The sequence below is a fragment of the Calidris pugnax genome, unplaced genomic scaffold (genome assembly GCF_001431845.1).
Source record: "Calidris pugnax isolate Ruff unplaced genomic scaffold, ASM143184v1 scaffold211, whole genome shotgun sequence".
NCBI lineage: Eukaryota > Metazoa > Chordata > Aves > Charadriiformes > Scolopacidae > Calidris > Calidris pugnax.
Window position 1 is genome coordinate 8398654 of NW_015091083.1, and position 23975 is coordinate 8422628.

The following is a 23975-nucleotide window of genomic DNA, read 5'->3' on the forward strand; positions in this document are numbered from 1 at the left end:
TTTTGATTTTGCAACTGAATTTTCAAAATATTTGTTCAGGGGAAACATCTCCATTAAAAGGAAAATGTTAAATGATCTCGTGTTAAAAGAAAATCACTATGGCACATCACATCTCTGTTAAAAGAAAAATGTTAAATGATCTCGTGTTAAAAGAAAATCACTATGGCTTCACTTAATTTTCAGGTCAATCATCCTATAGAGCTCAAAGCAGAATGCATCCAGGAACTTTCTGTTGCCCAAAGTATGCATTTAATAGTTCTTAATGTTACTTTTGTGTCCTGTACGAAGAGAGTGAAGAGTTTGTGAGATTATGGGAACTATGCTTTCAGACAAACAGGCCATCAGGCAGTACCAGCCCTCACAACTGACTTTTAGAATAACAATAGTTAAAGAGGAAAAAGGCAGCAAAAGGTGCAAAAGTGCAAAACTGAAGGCTGTAACTATTCATACTTGAATAACACACCTACAGCCTATATGCTTTGATAAGAAAATCACTATAAAGACGGATGATGTGGTTATGCAATGTACACCTCCTGAAAGAGTGAATTAAGCAATAACATTCATCTTACAGATAGAATACATCTGAAAGTAAGCTTGGGACAATAGGATGTCAAAGACAGAACTCCAGAAATGAGATGAAAGTGAAGAGCAGTCGGAAAAGAACTGAGTAGTTTGCAATTCCTCATAGCTCTTAGTACCTCGCATCAAGCTTTGTTCGTGTCTAAACTGTAACTAAGCATTAATATTTTTAAGATGGATGGTGGCACATTGGATAATATTTCTATATTTGAAAACCGAAACAAAACGAGGCTTCAGCTATTGTTTTCCATTTGAAGTGCCACCACTCATCAGTCTTTTGAAGATGGCATCTGACGTGCAGTCAAATGCAGAAAAAATGGGAGAAGTTGGTCATAAACATCATACAAAAATCCAGTATTTGCTATGAAACTCAAGCTTCTTAACTCAAACTGCTACGCTGTGGAAGGACTCCGCTACAAACACTCTTACCCTATTAATAAAAACTGGTTACCAGGGAGAGATGTTGGAGTCTGAGACAAGTTCTTCCTTTTCTTGATTTCATGGGGGGACAGAGGTGACAATATTTTAGTGTTTGGCAGCATTCTGTTATTGCTTTCTGCTGGTGGAATATCCAAAAGAAATGAGAACCCGTCTTCTGTGGGCCACCAGTATCATTATGTGAATTAACACATGAAAAAAGGACCATATTTTAATACAGATGATGTAAAGTAACAGTTTTAACTGTTGTGTGGAAGCCACTCTGTGTCACTGTGTCAGCAAGATGTAAATCTAGAATTAAATGAAATTGAGAAAATAGACTCTCCTGCATCAGATAATATTGCCTTCCAGTTTTTAAAATTCCTTCTTTTGAAGGAGGATACAAAACTGAGAAAAGAGGTGGACTTTGGCAGCATCTTCTCTGGTCTCTGTCAGCAGGGTATCTAAATGGATATACTCACACACCAGGCTTCCAGTTAGTTCATCAGATCTCTTTAGTAGGGGATAATCTGATCAAGCCGTGGAGATATTTTGTCATGTCTATTCACACAAGTATTTTCATATGGGGATATCTGACAAAGTATTTTTTTCCCTTAGATACCCTTTCAGTTAAAAGCTGCAAGCAGAAATTAGAGCTGCAAGTCAGGCAGGCTAAACCATATTGATACCTTGCTCTTAAATGAATCAACGACCATTCTGCAAAGCTGGTTTTCTCTCCTCAGAAGTCCTCTCCCATAGTATTCCATATTTGCTAATTTGAGAAGAGAGCAGGCCAAACCCCAAACCATTTAGAAACAAGTAAGAGGAAAAATGAAGGTAAAAGTAGTAGTAAACTGAAGGAGCTGCATGTGACTGTCAGCTCTATGTTCCACTGATTTGATTCTAAATGACTGAAGATGCTGAAAACAGTAAGTTTCTGTATTCAAATGCAAGGAATTATAGATATTTGTTACTAACGTACTCTGTATTTTAAATTTTCAGATTAAATATAATTCACATACAACCTAGAAAAGAAGTTCCTGTTGTTACAAACTAAATACAGCATTCAGATAGAACATACATCAAAGAGGATATAATGTCAGCTAATCATTTTCTCTTAAATTTTTCCCTACTATACTTAAATATGAAATTAAGCAAACTAAAATTTCAAATGCATTTTTTAATACAAGACAATATATGGCGAACTAGAATCAGTGAGCACAACCCAGCTTCACCCTACATTGTCACAGCATCTGTTCCTAAAGCAACAGTCCTCCAAAGCTAAGAAAGAAAAGCCAGGATCTGGTAATACCAATGGAAGAGGAGACAAAAATATACTGAATTGATGATCAAGAAAATAAAAAAGTCAAAATTGGTATAGAAGGAAGCAGCAAATGAAGGAAGACTTTGTTCATTACAATTCAATTAGGAGGAATATCATATTGTTCTTCTACACATTTCAGCACCCCTTGTAAATTCTTATACTTCTGCATAACTTAATAAACATTAAATATGGCTAAAGTACTGTGCTATCAAAACAGAACATTGATATTTAACTTGTATTTTCTTTAAGAGTAAATTGGAAGCCATACCCTGAATATGCAAGGGATGTCTTTACGAGTTGCGTGTATCACATCCGATGCTAGGACAGAGCTCACACAAAAATCTTCATCTCTGGTAAGAAAGAGAGCAAGAGAATCACGTACATGCCCAGGCTAACATCATTCAGCAAAATCTAATCGATATCACAACTGTTTCAACAGGCTGTAATCTCCTAATACCGCACAGAGGTCACAACTGCCATCACTGCTTCGATAGAGGCTCTAACCATCCTTGACCCAAACAACTCACAAGCTTTAGTTATGTTTCTACAGCACTCAAGTACGTGTAACTCAGTCCACCTGAAGTTAAGTGGGGTGGCTTTGGGTAGTTTTGGTTTACCAACCACACCTATTCTACAATTAGCAGCAAGAAGATTGCTCTTCCAGCCCAGCAGACACATTAGAAATGAATAATTCATACCTCAATGTGTAGCAAGAGAGGGGCCTTTGGAAAAAAAGAAAAATCACATAAAAAGCTCTTGGCAACATAATTATAGTTTGTGGGATTCAAATAAGGGTTTTCAAAACAGCTAGATTTTATTCTCTATTACAGTAAAATAAACAGACATCAGAACAACTTTTGCATTTTAGAGTGCTCCACCCCAGAGGGCTTGTCTACACAAGCCTTTTTAAACTGAATTTGACCACGTTCATCACCATAATTGCCAATTTTAGTGTAAAGATGACACTAATGCCTGCAACTTGCCCATGCTAGAATACATAGCTGTGGTGGTTAACGTCTATTAAAACATCTAAGAATCCTCAGAAGACAGACTCAAAGAGGCAGATACAATAAGCAGATAAAGCATGGGACAGTTGGTATAATATCTGGCTGAGTTGCTTCAAGCAATCTACTGATGTCAACGCTGTTATTTGCAATACTTCCAGGCTTCTGCTCCCGCCGCCAGCGCGTCAGAGAGCTGACACTGAAGGCTTTCAGGGAATAAATGTGAGAACAGAACAGCAGTACGGGTGCAACCCCACAGTACTGCTACTGTCTGGAAAAAATATAAATCAAGGTGTTTGTGACTGCAAACTTTATATTCCACAGAGATAGAAGGTGCTGTAACATTAAAAGGTATTACACTTTTTTGATATTTCCATAAATCGAAATAAAAAAAACCTTCTCGGTTACTCTGATCAATGTAAGTCTCAGATCTCCTGTAGACAGTGTTCAGTGGTTCAAATGGCTCACCATGAGAAAATGACTCCTATGAGAAGGCAGGGTCAGAGCTACGTGCAATTGTAAATTAGCTGGTGCTTTTCTGCAGACTACTTAAGTTCTTCTGATGTTCCCTGAAATTACTGGCTCTGGGATGAACTGTGACTCAATGGTGAGGTCAGAGTGCAGGGGAAAAAACAATTTACCAAATTCTATTTGTTTTGCATGTGTGCCTATGGAATTCTAGGAAGAGGCATGCTAGTACTGTAAATATTAGTGACTGCAGTGTAAGTGACTATAAAGTCACTTAAGTGACTCGTTGAGACAACTCATTTAGCCTAAACTTAGCCCCAGTCTACGCACAGAACACACAGGTCTTCTCAGACCAGAGCTCTCATGATCTTAAAAGTTTCTTGGGCACTATAAATATTCCTATTAGGGAAAAAAGGATTTCTACTCTGTCATAATAATACAAACCTGAGATCCAAGACTTGACTTGCAACAACTCCAGGCTGGGTGGATTTTCCTTCAGGCACATCATATAAGAAGAGTTTACAGTCACAGACAACTGCATAAGCCCTCTGCCACCCTTTCTTAACTCCTGTAGGCTTTGGGACCTGTGTATAAATAACTGATTGCTTATTAAATGTAAGAACATGTAGTAGGCATAGAAAGCAAGGACATTTAGCAAAGCTTATACTTAGATCAACAAAATTAGAACACGTCCTACTTGCCCTTCAAAAGAGAGTGAAAAATGTCAAGTAATCAAGCAGTCATTTTTCCTCCCTTAAGTTCAACCATTCCCTCTTACAGTTTAATAAATATATTAGGCAGTATTAGAACAAACCATGGGGCTTGTATATTCCACAAATGCCAAAAATGGTAGGACAGTTTACTTTTTATATTACCCTTACACCAAGGACAGAAATTCTTCCTTAAAGCATGCTTTTTTCCACCCCCCCTTGCTGCTTATGAATACTGTAGCTTCTAATCTACTAACCTTTAGCTCTTGTAGTAAAACCAACCGTTTCTCCCACATCTAAAGCAATGAAGGTTAAATAAGTTACATAGATGGCACACAAAGCCTTAAGGCTTTAGCACAATTTAGGAGATCTGTTTAAACATACTTAGAGGTTCCAAGCTGCACAGCCTTAAGTGAAGTTTAATATTCCTCTCTTGTCCAAGAACAAAAGACTATTACCTTGACATAACCTTTATAGGCGGTTCCTATTCCTCTTTGCACATCTACTCCAAGAGGCCTTTTGGCTTGCTCAGGGGGTATGGGGCAGACCTGAGGCGCGCTATCCTTGCAGGAAACATGGCATGCAAATGAACACACTAAGTACAAAAGAGAAAATTCACAGTGAAATGCATGTATGAGTCAATCGTAACAGGAGATTAACGTAGTCCACCCTGACGCTCAGCTAATTAATTAACCACACTGAAACTGGCAGTCAAATATTGCAACAGCCCACTATGCTAAAGGAGTGAACACACCTAGATGTTGTATGAGACTCTCCAAAAAGCTTTTGTTTTCTCTTTTAAGCCTATTACTTCCAGAAAGGGCAGGAACTGAGTCCACATTTCAAGGCAGCTTATGAAAGCATTTTCCAGAAGGAAAAGGAGTTGGTCAGCCTCACTGGTGTTAAGCAGTAACTAACCCAGTCACAGAAGAAAAAAAGTATTAAAAGAGGAGGAATAAAAATTATGGGGCAGTGATAGGAGACAAGATAAATATAGTAGGTGTTTAATTTGATCCTAGTACGCAAGAATATTGCAAAGTTAAAATAAAAGTAACTTGATCAATAAAATAGAAAGGGTTTAACTATTAAATACAGGCAATACATTTGAAAGCATAATAAAGTAGAAACGAGGAGATAAGGACTGAAACGCTGTGTGGTGAAAGGAGCGTATATATATCTCTGAGTTCAAATAAGGAGCAAACATCTACACTAATGGTTGCATCCTTTCTTACCATTTACACCACTTTGTACCATTTTGTGCTGCCCCAGCAAGGGACAGAGGTCTCTTGTCTATAGAGCACTTCATACAGAAGCACTACACAGAAAAAAACTCAGAATATATGCTAGTTTACGTGAGGGAAATTACAAGAACTCCAGAATGAACTAACATGTTATATCGAGGCATCCAACCCACAGTCTCTTGGCCAGATCCTTCCAACAGAGGTTTTGTCTGGTTTGTCCCAACTGCCCTGTTTCTACCAGTAGGCTTGGGAAGGCAGCAGGAGACTGGCACAGCACTGCTTCCTCCTAACCATATTCTTAGCAGTGGGCACCTGGCAGACACCCTATGCACATTTAGCCCCAAAATTACGAAGGGTCAGAGGATTCTGGAAGACCTGGAAACAACCTGCTTCTGCTAGAGCCACAGACTGGGCTACAAACCTCCCCCTCATGATGCCCAAGGGAACGGCCAGGAGAGAGGGCGGCCCAGATCAGGCTCCCAGGAGGACGGGGGTTACCAAAAAGTCATGTATGTAAAGTACCGTAGGTGCTCCCTGAGACCAGATAATAAATTCATCATCAATTATTTGGTATTTGTGCATATGGAGGTACATCGGCTGCAGAACAGGGAAAATCCACAGGACATAACCAGTTCCACAGGCCTCTGGAAGCACAGATGTATTTTACCATAATCTCCAGCATTAAAAAGGGGAGGAACGGGGAAAAGCAAGTGACTGAGAGTGGAAAATGGCAAAGTCTTGCTCTAGTGGAATCATCTCTATTCTTACGTCAATGTGATTCTGGTTTTGTCTGTAGCTATCAAGATCTGGAGTAGAAGAGGCAAACTGGAAAACTAATGATGCACAGCTTAATCAAAATACACGAGAGAAAAAAAAATAGCAAAATTGATAGCTAGACTAAGGGAAAAAGCCCGTTTCAAACTTGCAGGAAGAGATGCAAACCAGGAGTTCAGAACTGTCAGCAACTGGAGACAAAAGGCAGCCCCAGGGCAAGCGCTGGCAGAGCAATAGGTGCTCCTGGGGAAAAACTGCCACCAGAAGATCTGCCAGGAAAAAAAGCCCTGAAGGGCAGACGACGCAATCTGAATATGATACTGAAGGTGTCAGTGGAGGGGGTGTCGCTAGCAAGAACTGAGCTAGGCACAGAAATACAGTAAGGTTATTTATACAGTAGTGTCTTCAAAAGCTTTGTGGACTACTTACTGAGTTTGTGTGTCTGATCAAGATACACCTAAGTATTTTCAAATAAAAATACCTCCAATATACTCAAACATGGAATTCAATCAGAGAAAGCATTTAAAATAAAATCTAATGGACAGTAAGACAGGCAACAGGCCAAAAAACCTAGCAAATGGTCCTCCCAACATACAGGGTTTATGATCAGGATAAACAGAGTCAGACTTATGTTATCAGAGCCTTCGAATAGTCTTCTCCCCTACAGAAACAGAAAACAGTTGTGCCTTCCTCACCTCCCAGCCCGCACTATAACAGCACTAATGGTAGCAGAATTAATTAGTAATATGGAAGGCAACCGTGAGGGCTTATATTAATTGACTAATGATGATGCAAAAGAACAAACCATTCAGTGGCAGCCACCTCTCTCTTTCATTCCCTCCCCAAAGGAATGGTTGCCTTGAAGTACGTTAGTGTTTTGGAATGTTTTTTTCAGGGACTTGCTGAAAATATAAAAAGTTTAACTGACTCACCGTCACAGGCATAACCTTGTCGAACTAATCCCACCATAAGAGAGGTGCAATGGCTACACTGAGTAGGGCTTGTGAACGACTTGATGTTGAGCTGGTGAGCTTTAGGCTGAAAGATACATTCAGGATAAAAAAAGTAAATTTTCACTGTCTATGTAACGCAAGCATCTCCCTTTACCACCCTCCAAGTACGTCAGAGTGTTATGTTATGAAACCTGGGCTTCTTTGAAGTAAGTGCAGCTTGTAAAAGGTGCTGCAAGACAACAGTAACAGTTTTATTTCCAACTGCATAAAACACTCAAACCCAAACCTACAACCAATTCCTTTTTGTCATCCCTTCCGACAAATCAAAACCCATCAGCTCGCATTTGGAAACATTTGATTAAAAACAGAGACCTAACAAAGAAACACATGACAAACCCGAACAGGACAAGAACAAACATGGAGGGCTAATTTATAAATGATATTTTTTTTCCTTTGTTCTTTAGAATAAGGTTAGCACAGTCCCCCTACCTTTGGTACAGCTAGAGAAATGGATTGAATGGTGGGGGAAGGAACAGCAGGCATCCTCTGAAGCCGAATTGGTTCCTGAATCACAAAAAACTGTAATTGAGCAAAATGAGGCTTCAAGAATTTGTTTCAAGATCGGGGTGGTAAAGCTTATTGTTTTCTGATTTATTTTTTTTTCTTTTTTGAAAGTTATCAAAAATTTAATCATCATAAACATCGCCATTCTGATTTAACAGAAACAGATTGTGTTTTAAAGCACTCACAGGAAAGCCTGCACACTAACAAACAAGCAGCAATACAGAAAACATATGAGAATGAGGTACATCAACATACACAGAGCCAGCAAAAAGGTTCCATTTGCAACTGTCCTCAGAGCAGGTGCAATTAACACTGACACATTGCAAATAAGCAACATTCAATCCTGCTTCTTCATAGCGAATGCTGCAATATATATTTATCATGAACAAGACAGAGAGACTTTCTAGAAAAATCACTCTTCAGGGGAAAATAATGGCTCTCTTACTTCTTGTTGTTGCTCTGCAGTTACAACTGAAGTTGACGGTGAAACTTCTGACTTGGGACCCTGTGTTTCCTGCTCACTAATAGAACTGGTCTGCAAAAGTGACAGCAAACACGTTACATTAGATACCACAGATCTGACAAAGCATTTTCACATCAACATAATGGAAACAAAAAAAAACCCCAACGCTGATTTCTATATGCAGTACACACACACCTAACAACTTTTCACTCTGAAAAAAAAATAATAAATCTTTCCTCACAACAAACCCTGCCAGCTCATGGAAAAGCTGTAAAGCTGGAAGTACTGAAATGCAGAACCTCATAGTAGGCACCATAAATGCTGTAACAGCCTTCTCCTCCCAGCAAGGCTGTGCCTAATCTCTTGCATGCAGGTATGGAATGATGTTTAAGAAGCCTGGCAATCGTCCATAGAATAGCTTATTTCTCATGGTAGCTTACTACACTAGGATTTTTCTAGCACACAGCAATTCTGCCACAACAAAAATTCTTAAAGTAGTACTACACAGCCCTCTAAAAAGTTGTTTAAAACAGTTGCCCCCTGCCATTAAAAGAATCACGTCTGCTTAGTCACATTGTCTTATATTTCACTAAAAGACTAGCTTCCATTACAAGCCTTCTATTAACTCCACACTTAAATTAGCAACTACTAATTGCCAGCACAAGGGGGAAGTATGCTACAATTCCAGAGCTAAAGAAGCTGGGTGTGGAAGTAGGATACTGTATTACTGTAGTCTGAGGACATCATGAAAATCATGATTAACAAACATCAGATTAGACTTCACATCAATGATGTAATTAGCACTAAAGGCAACAAGTAATGAATCACTCACTTCCCAGCCAGTTTAGACAGGAAGATGGCTCAGTTCAGTTAGCTCACTAAATACGTTCACATACTTGTTATTTTTTTTGTTATGAATTGATTGGTAGGGCCGGGCCATTTAAGATCAAATTGTATCATTATGCAATATGAACTATTTAAAAATGCTACGTGTGATTCAGCTTTAGCCATACGGATAGTCAAAATATAAAACAGTGAGCCTGTAAAGAGGTATTAAAAGAAAACTAAACTAACTCTATTTAGTGGATTAAGTTATAAAGAAGTTAAGGATGCAAAATATCTATTTTTAGGCGGCCATTTTTACTATGACAGGTCACAACATATAAGGACACAAAACTACTAGCAAAAACTTACTTCTTCCCAAAAGGCTAGCAGAGAAGATGTAGACGAAGAAGAAACAGAATCCTTTGTTGTAACGAATATGAGGGATAAAAATGATCACTTATCACCCACAGGAAAACTTCAGAGAGAATACTAGTAGGCTAGCTAAATAAAATGTTTTATATGGGCATATGATATTTATTCAAACTAAATTAACCCACAGCAGATGACAAGGACTATCTTTAAGTACATGTGAAAAAAATTGTTAATGGAACTCATTAAGTACAGTATCAGCAATTTTAATCTAGTTCATCAGAAAATGCCACCTGCATTTCCATAGCAACTATATATTTATTGCAGGATCTGCGGAATGGAATCTTCATTAGTTATGGGTTTGATATTCTACACGTTACTGTTTTAAGTGTACCTGGTTCTTTTTAAAGCAATGTTTTAAAATACCAAGGTCAGTAGATAAAAATTATTATTCAGATAGTAGTTGCTCTCTCTTCCCTCCACCGCATCCATATAGCACATCCTGTGGCTTCAGCAAGAAAGCCAGGGGGAACATTTTGTGACTGGGAACAGCACATACACAAAGCGTATGCAAATACCACAGCCTCTCCATTGGCTTTCTTTTTAGCAACAGTGACAATTTGGAGGAAAAAAAAAAAAAAAGGAGTACACATTTCAGATATAAAATCTAACCAGATTTACAAGGTTTTAACCTGAGCCCCTTTATCTTGGCTCCATAAACGTAACAGATTATTCTTTCCAGTTCAAACTCTTGGTTTAATCCTAAACTGTCTACATGTTTTGCAAAAAAACATCCCAGAAAATCTTCAGGGATCAAGAGTTCATGAAGTAAGGAAATGAAATTCAATGTTGCATTTAACAGCTGCTTCCTCAGGGAGTGCACAAACCTTTCAAAGTGCAACGCCCACTTGGAGCTGTGATTTGTATGATTAGTTTTCTAAGGATCAGAGGGTGTGTCATGATAAACTTATTATACCAACATCTGTGGGCCCTCTGATTCTCTTCCCAGTTCCTTCTGCTCTAACCACTCCATTAAGATCTGGAGCCAACAATTTTACATATCTGTTTAAACACTCCTTGAACTGTGTGAATCCTTTTCCTTGTATTAACCAGCATCTTCCAACTGCAAAGCATTTAATCTCTTATTTGTAACAGGGCGTGCCAGCCTTTCCAAAAATCCTTGCATATGTATTATTTAGCCAAACGTTTGAGATTAACCTAAACAAAGAAGCTAGAATGGGAAATAATTAAATGTGAGCTTCTGGGAATATTTCCCAAAGGCACCAGCTTCTCTACAAAATGCCAAGCAATCTGACATCTACTGGGCATCCAATTCTGTGGCACGCTAATTTGGCTGATGTGCCAAATCCAAATGTGCCATATAGCGCCCAAGTGTTACTTATACGTAACAAAACTATGATTCACTCATCACATTTTCACAGTTATTTTACATAATAACTCACTCTGAAGGTCAGATCACGTGCAAGAGGAGAGGTGTTGAAATATTCAAAAATGGAATCTTGAAAATCTGGAAGTTTGAGACCTAAAACCCAAAGCAGAACAGGTTTAGCTAAAAGGCAACATGGCAGGTGGTGTTAGAACTCTGCTAAAACACAGTAACTTTAATTACCTGAATCTGTTCTGTATTTTTCTTCCAGTTTCTTCTTCAAAGCTTCCATCTCTTCCAGCAGTTCCCTATTTTTTGCTTCCGATTCCTTCAATTTACTAAAGCAATACAATATAATCAAAATGCAGTCTGAAATACCTCAAAGGCAGGAATGCCAGTGCATAGCCTTGTTCATTTTTGGCCCTGCATCTCAGAGTACTGGAAAATGTCATTTTGTTTGGGGTTTTTTTGAGGAGTGGTGGTGTGTTTCTAAAGATTATTTTTTTTCTTAAGGCTGATTAATTTTTATTTTTCCCCTGAACAGGCATCTCACTACTTGACTAGACAGTGAAAACTTTACTTGAGACTCCTACTATCATTGCAGACACCTGCCAAACAAAATTACTCCAATAGTAGTTTGGCTTTTAATTCCCACGAATGTCTACTTTCCAGTTAGTCTAAGAAAAAGTACTGAATTTGGTTTGAATTTGCTCTTATGCTTTTTTTTTTTTTTCCCCTCAGGTGCTCAAGATCTGTATCTTACTACCAAGCTATTCACAGCAGTGAAACATTTACTAGAAGAATTTTTTACAGTTCTCATTTGACTATGTAAGAAACGTGTGGACTGGAGAATGGGATCTTTCTGGCAGCCCAATATCCCAGGCACAAGGGGCCATTATAAGAAAGTGGTTACTATTGTAATCAGCAGTTTAGAGCAGTACATTAAAACCCAATCAGAACCAAAGCCCTCGTTACCTTTCAAATGATATGTTTGCATCTTTAACTTTCCGTAGCTCTTCTTGAACTAGTTGTTTGGCACGAATTTCTGCATCGAGGGCAGACTGTAACTCCAGCCTAGCTGACATGTCCAACTTCTGACTGCGCCGCACTTTCCACAGTGGATCCTGTTGCAGGAAGTTACTGAATATTAATATCAACTGTCTAAAGATATTCCTGTTCTTGTTCGAAGACATAATTTAGCTTTCACACTGGTTCAGAGAATGCTTTTTTAATTAGTTATGGACAGTATACCTGCTGCATGGAAATCATTCGATAGTCAGACTTTGTTACACAAAAATGGAAGTAATAAGCAACTTTTACATTAGTTAAACCACTAACACAATATGCTTGAAACCAAAATGCTGGATCACTGATGCTTGGAACTCAAACTGAGCAAACCTGTTGAAAATGGCTAGTTTTCATTGTCCAATCTAGAAAAGAGTATAAAACTTGCAGTGTCCAGTGACATACTAGACTTTCAAACATGAGATAAGCATCAATATTTAATGTAAAACATACTAATCTAAAACATACCAGGAGTAGGAAAACCATAAAAAAATGAAATAATCTGGTCTTGAGATACCTAAGATAAGTAGAACATTTGCCTAAACAATTCTTAAGCTTGCTAAGTAGCATACTTAGCTATACTTCTGCTTATACCATGCAATTTCCTACTGCCCCCCAAAAGCTAATATTCCAAGCTTTTCCAGGAACTTTTCAGCGTGGACTACATTTTTGGTATTCCTTGATAGATGATTCTGTGATTCTGTGATATCCCTCTAGTCACACATGAACTTGCAAATAGTTTTTATGTTGAAAAATAACTGCCTTAGATCTCTCTAGTCACACATGAACTTGCAAATAACAGTCATGAAAATGAGAGGCATTTTTTTATGTTGAAAAATAACTGCCTTAGATCAGGTTCTGCTGAGGTTACAAAACCAGCTGTAATATAAAGAACAGAGAGCATTCTTTGGCAGCAGCTACAACGAAAATACCAACTGCATTTGATCTGATTTTTCTTCCTATTAAGCCTCTCAATATTATAACCCTCTCTTGATGATTGTAGGCAAATATTAGCTCATAGGAAGTCATAACTTTCTTGTATTCTCTCCTAATTCATCCGTTTGGAAGGGATGAGTAACTTCTTTTCTGTATAAACCAGCAGCAGATGGACTCTCTGTGGCAGACTGTGCTGACTGGCATTGGTAGGGATGTGGGCTTCCATGCCTAGCTGGAGACAGCTCTCCCTTTCCTTATGCAGGTATTTACATGGTAGACTGTACTGACTGGCATTGTTAGGGCTTCCATGCCTAGCTGGAAACAGCTCTCCCTTTCCTTATGCAGGTATTTAGTACCTGCCAAGGAAAAACTGTTTTTGTCTTTGAAACCATATTCCTTCATGAGGCTCTTCTATTTTGCAGATTTTTTTCTTTTAATTCATGTTACTACTGTATGGGAAAACTATGGCACAAGGTCTCATCGTTCTGCATGTAAATAAAGCTACATGCTCTCAGCATGTCACTAGTTTGTAACAATATCAACCATCTAATACTTGTTCACAAAAGAAAACTTACTTTGTTATCTCAGTGTAACAGCAGTTAAAATTATTCACTTGCATCTAACAGGGTGAGGTACATTTCTGTACTCCCCTTTAATGGTTTAAGTTATTGCTTCTTCTTTCCTCTGTACTGTTTAAAGCAGTTTGTGATGGCAGATACTAGTGTGAAACAACTGCCCCCTGTAATTATCAAATTCTGATCAGATTACCTAGATGCATTTCGCAAGCAATAGATAAAAACTAGAAAGCAGAGCAGAGGATTTATGATAAAAGAATTCTGATTATGAACAGATAGCTGAAAACTAAAATGTAGCTACTTGGACATCCCCAGGAGAGCCTGGATGCTTGTTTTTTTCTTACCAGTGTTCGTGACCCCAGACTGGAACTTCTCAATGATTCTAGTTCTTCTGTCATCTTGGAAGCTAAGGCTTGGAGATAGCCACGAGCATCCTTCTCATCACTTACCCTGTTGGGCAATTACAAAAAACTGTTACTTAACAGTTCTACGGCTAATAGCACCAAATACTGTACCACCAAACAACCAGAGTGCACTGGATTTAGGGACATACAGTAATGGACAGAGCAGGAAAAACTCTCCCAGCAACAGAAAACTGAATACATCTTGGATTGCCTGCCTTAGATTTTTCTTTTATCTGATTCTCTTGATTGTGGCCGTTGCTAGGGAAACTGAAGTTTCCCTTCCACCATCAGCAAGAGTTCTGCAGAGGTTCACTGCTATTGTTTGGAACATGATCTGCATATTGCTTGCTCAATTTTTGTAAGGGCTACCTTCAAGTCCTCCTTGTTTGCATGCTGAAAATACCTGCAGGCAGCTTGCTAAAACAGCAAATAACAGAGGGAAAAACTGACCTGAAGCTGTACTAGCACTTGCCTAGTACAGCTAGTGAGGTTCTCTACGTTAACATGCACCATCTTCCTGAACAAATCTATCAAAATATTCCATATGGGGTGATTTAACGACCACTTTAGAGACTGAAGCGAGCTGACACCAAAACCCTCTCCTTCAAACTTAACTGACCACTTTAGAGACTGAGTTGACACCAAAACCCTCTCCTTCAAACTTAACAGCATCTGAAAATTTCACTTGTCATTACTACTTAGCAATATTAGAAAGCAGAAGAGAAACAGTCAATCAACATTCAGAAGCACCATGCTTTTGTTGGTCCCAGACATAGAGAAAGGGCCTAGCTATACATTAAAAAAAAAAAAGGCCAATAAATATTTCAAAAGTTGAAAGTGTCCATCTGGATCTCCAAATAGCACATACCATTGGATAATTTCTGCAATCTGAGCTTCCCAGTGAGCAACAGACTCCTTCTTTGCTGCTAGGTCTTGGAGCTCATCTTCTAGCTGTCTGTTCTGTGCTGTTAATTTGTCCACAAAGGAGCAGAGCTGAAACAAAAAATTGATGCCACTTGTGATTTACGTCAGTTTCAGACTTTTTAGGTATGCCTATGTCTACACACGCCTACAGAATCTGAACAAACAAGACCACCCTGCATTATATGGAAGTTCTAACACAGACCAAAGAACAGGAAAGGTTTCTTTTTTTGTGGAACGGGGGACCAGCTCCTGAGCAAAGAAGAACACATTGCCAGTTCACACAAAACAATCAAAAACAAAGGAAAAGAAAAAGTAAGTGTAGAGGTCATCGAGAGGAATGAGGTTTAACTGTAAGCTCTCAGGAAGGCAGGGACTCTTTGGAAAAGCTTCCTTCTCTGTGCAGCCTTCATGAAGCAATCACAAGGTGGTGTCTTCTGAGTTGTGAGAATCAATGCCACAAAGCACAGTACTGAGATGCTAAAGTTATCATTTAGCCAGATCTGGGACATTTATATGGCGAAAATGACATTTATTTTATTCAGATACTGCCCGAACATTCACAGATCCTGTTCTGATCAATGAGAAGACTACTTCAACATCAGAAAGTAATGAAGTAAGAGCTATATTTTGCTTTAAAATGTTTCCTAAAATAATTACCCTCTCATTTTCTGTTGTTAGCTTTTTGTTATCTTCCAAGAGCATAGATCTTTCACGCTCATATTTCTCTTTCATTGTTCCTACTGCTTCCTCCATTTCACTGTGCCTAAGGAGAAGGACAAGAAATAGAAACACTTATACTGTAACATTACTGAACCTGTAGACTGGGATTTTCAAAAAGGAATAAACAGAGTCAAGGTGAAATACCAGCTTGCACAAATACCTATGCAATGCAATACACAAAAAAAGAAATCCATAGTTAATGAGTCATGCCCAAAAACTTACCTCTCTCGCTTTGTTTTCTCTAATTTATCCTTTAATATCATTATCTCTTTCTGCAGTGCAAGCTGGTGACTCTCTGAATCATGTACTTCCTTTTTCACATTTTTTACTTCCAAAACATGTGAGGCTTCTCGTCGGACCAACTCTTCTTCATAAAAAAGGATTTTCTTTTCCAGCTCAGACTTAATTTTAGAAAGCTCCTGCTGATGTTCTTGTGTGGCACCTGCTGCCCGGCCTCCCTGCTTCAGCTGCAGAAGAAGAAAAACCGTCAGGAAGAGACTACGGTCTTTAAATTTGGGGAATATTATTTAAATCTAGAATTGTCCGATTGGTGGCACTTGGGAAAATTTTTTATTTGGGCACTGAGTGATTTAAAAGGTGCCTATGTCAGTCTCCAAGCATTAAGCCCCATAAGTGACTGCTCTGTTTACACAACTCTAATAAGAGGTTCAAATGGGTTGCAGAGAGAACAGATTTGGACAACGCTGATTCAGGATCTGCTTAGAATTTATATAAATGGGACATTTAAAAAACATTAGTGTCCAATATGATCTCTATGGTCCCTTCCAACTCTAAAAAAATTCAGTGAAATTCAGTGAAATAAGATACTGAAGTCTTTCAAGCAAAAAAGCAAATAAATCTGAATAGTTTAGGGCAGGTTTCTAGTAATGCTGTGGTTTTTAAGTCTCCCACAGGTATCAACAGTTGAGTAAGCGAAACTATTGCAGCTCCTGTGCCATGAGTAAACGTTTGTCAAAAAACAAGTAACCTTTAGAGCTTCCAGTTCATTTTCCAGTTGTTTGGAGAAGGTCTCACTGTGCTCACGAAGCTTGCGTTCTTTTGATGCTTCTGCTACAACTTCTTCAAGTCGGGCTTCCAGCTGTAACAAGAGGAATTTTTAGTCATTTCAATATACCTCTATCATTCATTTCATTTCCTCCATCAGGAGGAGCAGCAAGTTTTCCTTGTTTCTGTAACAATCATCTCAGAATGTCATGGTAATTGTTTTGCCTTCAGTGAGTCAGGCATCCATCCGTGTCATGCAGTAGAACTATTACTACATGACTTTTTGATATGAACTGATATGTACTGATATGTACTGGTATGAACTACACCAAATATATGCAGGGATAACTGCAGGGCTTCTGTCAATGCCAAGAGAAGGAAATGGCACTACGAAGTCATTGCAGCCGTGAAAGAAGAAAATCCCCCACATTTACAGGTCACCTCCTGTATGCCTCAGTATTTACTAAGGCAGGTTACAAATCCCAACCTTTGAGCCAAATTATTGCAAAATACTTCAAATACAAACACTGAACACTTTCACCTTGCTGTATGCCTCAGTATTTACTAAGGCAGGTTACAAATCCCAACCTTTGAGCCAAATTATTGCAAAACACTTCAAATACAAACACTGAACACTTTCACCTTGCAATTATGGAACAAAATAAGCTTGATCATCCATTTATCGACTTCAGACAGCTTATCAGAAAGACAATTTAGATTAAGTGGCAACTAAGGCAACTGTTGCAACTCAAACAAGAGTGGCACAGTTTTAAAACCTGACAGGAAGAGTAAGATTTGCTTTTCTGCATTCAGATTCAACTTGCAATGTTGTTTATAAAAGGACTGTATTTAGAATTGTGGGCCAAAATAATGAACTTACAGACCATCTTCTGACTAGAAGATTGATACGGTTGTTAGGAAGGGGAGAACAGAGGGATTTGTAAGAACAAAGACAGGAGATTATAGAGCCCTGCATGGGAATATTTAACTGAATAAGCAACAACACTTGAATGCCTCCTGCACTCTGTTCTAGAGATGAGGTGCCACAGCCCTTTGCCTTTCCCAGTTAACTACCATTCCTTATTCAAGGATAAAAGTCTGAGAAACTTCATCTCTTACTACATTTTCACAGACTACCCTTCAATTTGCTACAAGTTTTCTAGCGATGTTTTATAAAGCTCTTGAATTTCTTTTCTAGACTTCACCCAGAGAATACATAAAATTTTATGATTTTTCAGTGATTAAAACACTCTGGGTTAACCACAATAGCTGTTTCTTATGCCCTCTTCTGGTTATCAACTTCATCTTATGTAAAACTGTAAATTGCCTAGAATACTAATTGGAAATTAGCTTGCTTAAAGATATTACAGACATTCTCTACAGTGACTAAATACAGAGGAAGGAAAACCACATATTTAGCCTGTATCACTACTCCCACCTCTAGCTGAAGAGAAAAGCTCAGTTAAAAAAAAACAAAGGAAGACAGAATACTCCAACCTTAAAGCACATGAAGACATTAAGCTTTCTAGGTTTCAAGCTGACTATGAGTCAGAGTCTGCAAGAATCAAAACACAAGAACTAAGAAGCTGGGCGTATCAAGAATAGTTTCCTCTGGATTAAAATCAGCCTGGGTACAAGAAGACTCAGTTCATTTCCTGATATATCAGTAAAATATTTTGAAACAAATTTAAGGCCTATTTTGTGAACTGTAGCAAAGTTACATGGAAGAGTTACCGGGGCAACTTCTTACAGATGAACAAAGATTATCGCTAACAGACCCAATTTTTCAATACAATCCCCAAAGAAAATTACCGCTAACAGACCCAATTTTTCAATACAATCACATAGGAGATGCTGAATAAGCAGCGGCTGAAACATGTTATTGTTAGCTATTTTATCAAGCTACCTCTTTTCTGATCTTCTCTGATTTACGGATGTCCTGTCGCATGGCATCAATTTTCTGCATGCTCATTTCCACCTCCTCTTCTTTGTCGCGAAGTTGCCGAGACAGCTTCTGCTTTTGGGACCTCAAGTCTCCCATCCTCTCACTGAGCTCGGAGAACTCCTGCACAGCCAGCTTCCTCTGCTGGTGGGCATCCCGCAACTCTTTGGATTGCATCTTTAATCTCTCTGAGGCTTCTACGAGTTGCTGGTTTAAACAAAGACATTATAAAAAGAGTTATTTGAACTCCGTATAGTCTTTCCAGGAAGCAAGGAACTGGACCTACATAAGAATGACTTGAAAGCTCAATCACCTTACATAATATCTAAATATTATTTCTAATTCTTAATTTACACTTTTTTTTTTTTTCCTGTGGCTAAGCAGCTGCAGTGACATACCAAGACAGCAGTTATTGTGGCAACTCCAAGAGCACCTTTGGTGTTCCAGAAGTCTTTCTTATAAATTTGATTATACAGGGCCACCTCACTTCTAAATACCTTAATTTTAGATTATCACCACGTACCTGCACAACAGCAACCTTTTTTAAAGGAGCCTTTTAGCAGACAGCACATTCAAGGGAGCCCTAAAATACACTGTACTAGCATTGAGACACTGCAGCAAATCCTGTGAAATTCTTCAGAAAACCAAGGAAGATTCCTTAGAACAAACTGTGAGGCTCTAATACTTTAATTGAAAGTATAAAAGCTGTTTCCAGCAGGTAGTTAACAAGAGTTAACAAGATTAAAATACAAATCGAATGTTCTATATAAAATCATTTGAGAATAGGAGAAAAAAAAAATAAGAAAAAGAGCAAAACTAGACAACAGAACAAATGTATATTGGCTAAAGGACTTCTAAAAATTGTTGCCGTTGGTAGGAGCACTGCAGGAGCATTCATTAGCTTCCCAAAAGGCATGTGTTCAAACCAGGAGGAGCAGATTTGCCTTCTCTGCTATTCACACACTCTGGTAAAGTAGCCCATACCAGTGGTTAAAAGACAGACGAGAGACTGTTAAATTCTAGTGGGCAAAAAACCCAGCGATTTTGGCCTATGGATTACTTTTGGGTCCAACTAAATGTCACATGAACACTACAGCTGCTAGACTTTTCCAAAACTAGCTATTTGAATACAGGTAACGTGGTTTTTTGTATTATTGAAAGTGGTACGGAGTATATGCAAAGCCCTATTTACTGCAAAATATTTTGCTGACAAACTAAGATACTGTTAATTTTACAAAGCAAACAAAGGTGTAATTTACACAACAGTAAATAAATGCAGCAATTACATAAAAGTAATCCTCAGCCTTAAGCAATAGTTAACCTTTTGGCATTGCAAAGAGTAAGTGGGCTCAAGCTGGAACAGTGACCTAGCTCTATTAACTTCTTCATATATCTATAGACGTATACACACGCTTTTTGGTATCTACAGAACTGATTACTAGCCACAGATCTGAGTTTAACTCCTGTATATATTATCAAAGAATCATAGAATCATTTAGGTTAGACAGGACCTTTAAAATCATCGAGTCCAACCATTAATCTAGCAGTTCCAAGTCCACCACCAAACCATGTCCCTGAGCACCACCATCTACACATCTTTTAAAAACCTCCAGTGATGGTGACTCAACCACTTCCCTGGGCAGCCTGTTCCAGTGCTTGAGAAGCCTTTCAAATTTTCTTGATTGCCTTTTGACTTCTACTGAAACAGTTAAGAATAAACAATTAAACTAAGCCCACTCTTTAGGTGTTTGTTCCATCTAGCAGAACACATCTGAAATAATGTCTATCAGCTTCCATAAAAGAAAGTGTACAACTTTGGAAAACTACTGTACTGCCAATGAAATTAACAGGTTCACTAACATCTCAGGATAATTTTAAAAAGGAACATTTAAAATTACTTCACATGACCATTTTTAAACATCTCTCTTTGGATCAATACCTTATGAAGGTCCTCCTTTTCTTGCCGCAGGACTCTGCACTGTTTTTCTAGTCCTTTCAACTTGTGTATAGAGTCTTCATGCTCCTGGCGAAAAGCTACTGCATCTGCAAGCTGTCCTTCCAGTTTACTTATATCTGTAGATTAATACATATTAAAAGTAACTGATCTCAAACTCATACCATTAAAGCAGGCAACATTACTCAAGCAAACTGGCAACGCTTCGCTCAGAAAATCAACTTCTTTCCCATTCCCACCATGTTAGACTGTTTAAGGTAACTTCAGGGCACTGACATCTCCAAATAATTTTGATTTTCTCAGCCAATTAAAGAAGACTATTCCCGAAGACTGTGATGTCTAAGCGACAAAGCCTTAGCACAAGACTTTGCTTTTTAAGAACTCAACTTCTAGCCCTTGAAAACATTGAAATAAACTCAAGTTGTTCTAATTCCAGTTCTAGCAATTTGTCTCCTAAATAGTTTTCATTATATGACAAACAAGGCTACAGTCGGTCACTAGTGAGTCCAGCAAGACAGGAAAGGACTGTTTATAGGAATAACAGACTCATAGAATGGTTAGAGTTGGAAAGGACCTTAAAGATTATCTAGTTCCACTCGAGTTCCACCGATGTCTGTGGCAGAACAAGAAACTGGACCTACGTATTCAGGGATCCCAAGCACTGCTGTAATGATTGAAGTATTATTCCTTTCCCCATGTCAGTACAAACCTCTTCCCAACCTACACAAACCAATACTACTTCTTTTTAAACCAGACCATACTGCTACTTTTTATATTTAACAGGATATCATTGGCTGAAGAGCTAGATAAAACTGAACCACTTGCAGAGGCAGCAGCTTAATGTAACTATTTTGACTCAACTCTAATTCCAGAATACACAAGAATAGCTTTTTTTAGGAACAATAGTCTATGTAAGGAAGCTGAGCTGATTTTTGCAATGCATGTACCTACAAAGGGGGTACACTGCCAAACTGCAGAGGGGGTGGGCAGGCAGGAAACCAGCATCAGCAACTCAGCATCTGAACTCCCTTATGCTGCTACAGGCCCCTATAAACCTCTCAGCCAAGTCATTAGGATTCAAAACTACTGTTTTGTTTATCACTGATTCCCACTTAAAAATTAGACACTAACAGGAGGTTTGTAGGGATAAACTAATAGCATTGTCAAGCAACAGATTTTCAGTGATATGGATGAGTCAGTCTTCTCTTGGGACAGATGCCAGTATTTGTTTTCCTGCAAAGCTCAGTGCTTCCTAATTAATGCATCACCAGACAGAAACACAAAAGGAGCAGGAGCTCAGAAATATTTAAATGTGAACCATTATTACACATCCCACTACCAGCACCACCACCTTACGTTACTAAAGTGCAACTAGTCTTTTCTCCCCACTGTCTCTTACACCGGCCTCCAAATAAAACCCTTCCAAAACAACACTCCCCCCAAAAAAACAGGACTAAGAGAACAGGTTCTCCTGGGATTTTTATGGAAAAAAAAAATCACACAAAATATTTAACTGAGCCCATCCACACAATCCATTGTACTCTAGACTCCCCATGCTGGTATACGCTATCAGGCCAAGCAAGTGGAAACAAAAGTTAAGTGCTCATCTGGAAAAACTGAAATGCCTCTTAATATTGAATGAGTCTTTGAAAAACCTTTTGTTTTCTTAGCATCTCAAGAACATTAATTCTAATGATTGCAAAAACACAGTACATAATGTTACTAGGAGTAGCAAAATAAATTGCATCACTATAATTACCATGCCAGAGGCTTACCTGTTAATTTGTTCTTCAACCGTTCAATTTCTTCATTTAATTTTTTAATCTCCTTATCGCGGCTTGTATTTACCGTAACACACACCGGAGCTTGGAGGTTCTGCATTGTCTGTGTAGATTCTTAAAATCAGAAAAGGAAGGAAAAGATTTTCAATAAAATACATTCCAATTTGTCTCAATGACCAGAACTAAGGATTCAAACAAACATAAACCACTAACCTTGCAGTTTTCTGTTCAAATCCTGCTTTTCTTGCTCTAATTTCCGTATTTTCTTTTCATAGCCTTCAATTTGTGAAGTGTTCTTTAAGTCACGCTGTACATCCGTATCTTTGGTTACAGTGTCAGACTGCATCGCACTCTTTAAAGTGCCTCTATCAGATAAAGAGCTGAAAACAAATACGTAAGTTAGAATGTTTTAATAAATACTCACAGCAGTCTACAGCAGCGACATGCTGGGATTCCACTGAAGACGCACCTTAAACTTACAAGAATAATTAGTGCAGTAATTGTTACTATTGAGTGAACTGTCAGGGCAGATAAAGTTATTATTCCCTAGCTACTGTGTGTCCTTCTGTAGCATTAAGATACTTGCATTCAGGACTTTAATGATGCTGTACAAACTGCCTGAATGGTTGAAAATGTTAACTCTCCTACGCCAAAGGTTACTACTGCCTACCAGCAAAGTAAGCAGAATGGAAAGTGCACTGAGAGCTGAGAAACAACCCAAAAGTTTAGTTTCATGTGTGACAAAGATGAATTTAAGATAAGCCACATGATTTTCACTCTGAAAAGGATGAGCTGTGTGTACTGGGTTCTTTCAGTAACAGTACTGCATGGAGGTAACAAACCCTGGCAAAGGGAAATGAGGGAATAACAAACAGGGCAGAGTAACCTTAAGATCAGAGACGAGTGTATGTTTGACGGATGTCTGATGTCAGATGGAGGCCATTTCAAAGATGGGCAAACTTAGCCTTAGCAGGACTTTGGAGCAGTGAGCTAATTCTGCTCCTGGAAGGCACACAACATGTCTTTTGCTCTCAGCCACTCATTGCAGGAAGAGCATGTTTATAACGCAGTGAGCTAATTCTGAACTGTTCCTGGCGGGCACACAACATGGACAGGACTTGCTCTCAGCCACTCATTGCAGGAAGAGCACGTTTATAACCAATTCCTAGTAACACATCTAGTCCCTTAAATTTCATTCAATTCAAATAGATTAAGTATTAATTACAAAAGCATCTGATCTTGGCAAGCATGATCAAAGTATGTTCAGATACTTATAAAAAAAAAAGGGAGAAGGATTTATCCATAGATACGCCCATGGACATCAATCTTTCTACATGTTCATAAAAACAACAACTTCCTAGAATTAGCTGCATTTGAGAAACAAGTATAATGAACAACATATCTTTTGCTTACCTATCAGTTGTGTATGTAAACCCAACAAATGGTAAATGCAATCCAGAAAAGCCTGTATGAGAACTTGGTGGCACCACTTCCTGCATGAAAACAAACTGCATGAAAACCCAAACGACAACCCATACAGGCTAAAGGCATTTGATTTAACCTCAGTGGTCGAAGAGAAACAACTAATGGA

At 38.5% G+C, this 23975-nt stretch overlaps 1 protein-coding gene across 1 annotated transcript in view; it reads right to left on the reverse strand.

The window, feature by feature from the left end:
- CDC42BPB (CDC42 binding protein kinase beta (DMPK-like)) overlaps positions 1 to 23975 on the reverse strand; it is a 66513-nt gene that overhangs the window by 12313 nt on the left and 30225 nt on the right. Inside the window, exons 8-26 of the mRNA XM_014957556.1 lie at positions 23798 to 23877; positions 22598 to 22764; positions 22379 to 22498; positions 20589 to 20722; positions 18614 to 18856; positions 16691 to 16801; positions 15925 to 16169; positions 15640 to 15745; positions 14927 to 15051; positions 13999 to 14104; positions 12054 to 12202; positions 11322 to 11416; positions 11155 to 11234; positions 8480 to 8569; positions 7960 to 8049; positions 7450 to 7555; positions 4961 to 5097; positions 4237 to 4376; positions 2589 to 2670 (exon numbers count right to left, since the gene is read on the reverse strand). Coding sequence (XP_014813042.1) covers positions 2589 to 2670; positions 4237 to 4376; positions 4961 to 5097; positions 7450 to 7555; positions 7960 to 8049; positions 8480 to 8569; positions 11155 to 11234; positions 11322 to 11416; positions 12054 to 12202; positions 13999 to 14104; positions 14927 to 15051; positions 15640 to 15745; positions 15925 to 16169; positions 16691 to 16801; positions 18614 to 18856; positions 20589 to 20722; positions 22379 to 22498; positions 22598 to 22764; positions 23798 to 23877 — 2406 coding nt within the window. The remainder of the gene's footprint in view (positions 1 to 2588; positions 2671 to 4236; positions 4377 to 4960; positions 5098 to 7449; positions 7556 to 7959; positions 8050 to 8479; positions 8570 to 11154; positions 11235 to 11321; positions 11417 to 12053; positions 12203 to 13998; positions 14105 to 14926; positions 15052 to 15639; positions 15746 to 15924; positions 16170 to 16690; positions 16802 to 18613; positions 18857 to 20588; positions 20723 to 22378; positions 22499 to 22597; positions 22765 to 23797; positions 23878 to 23975) is intronic.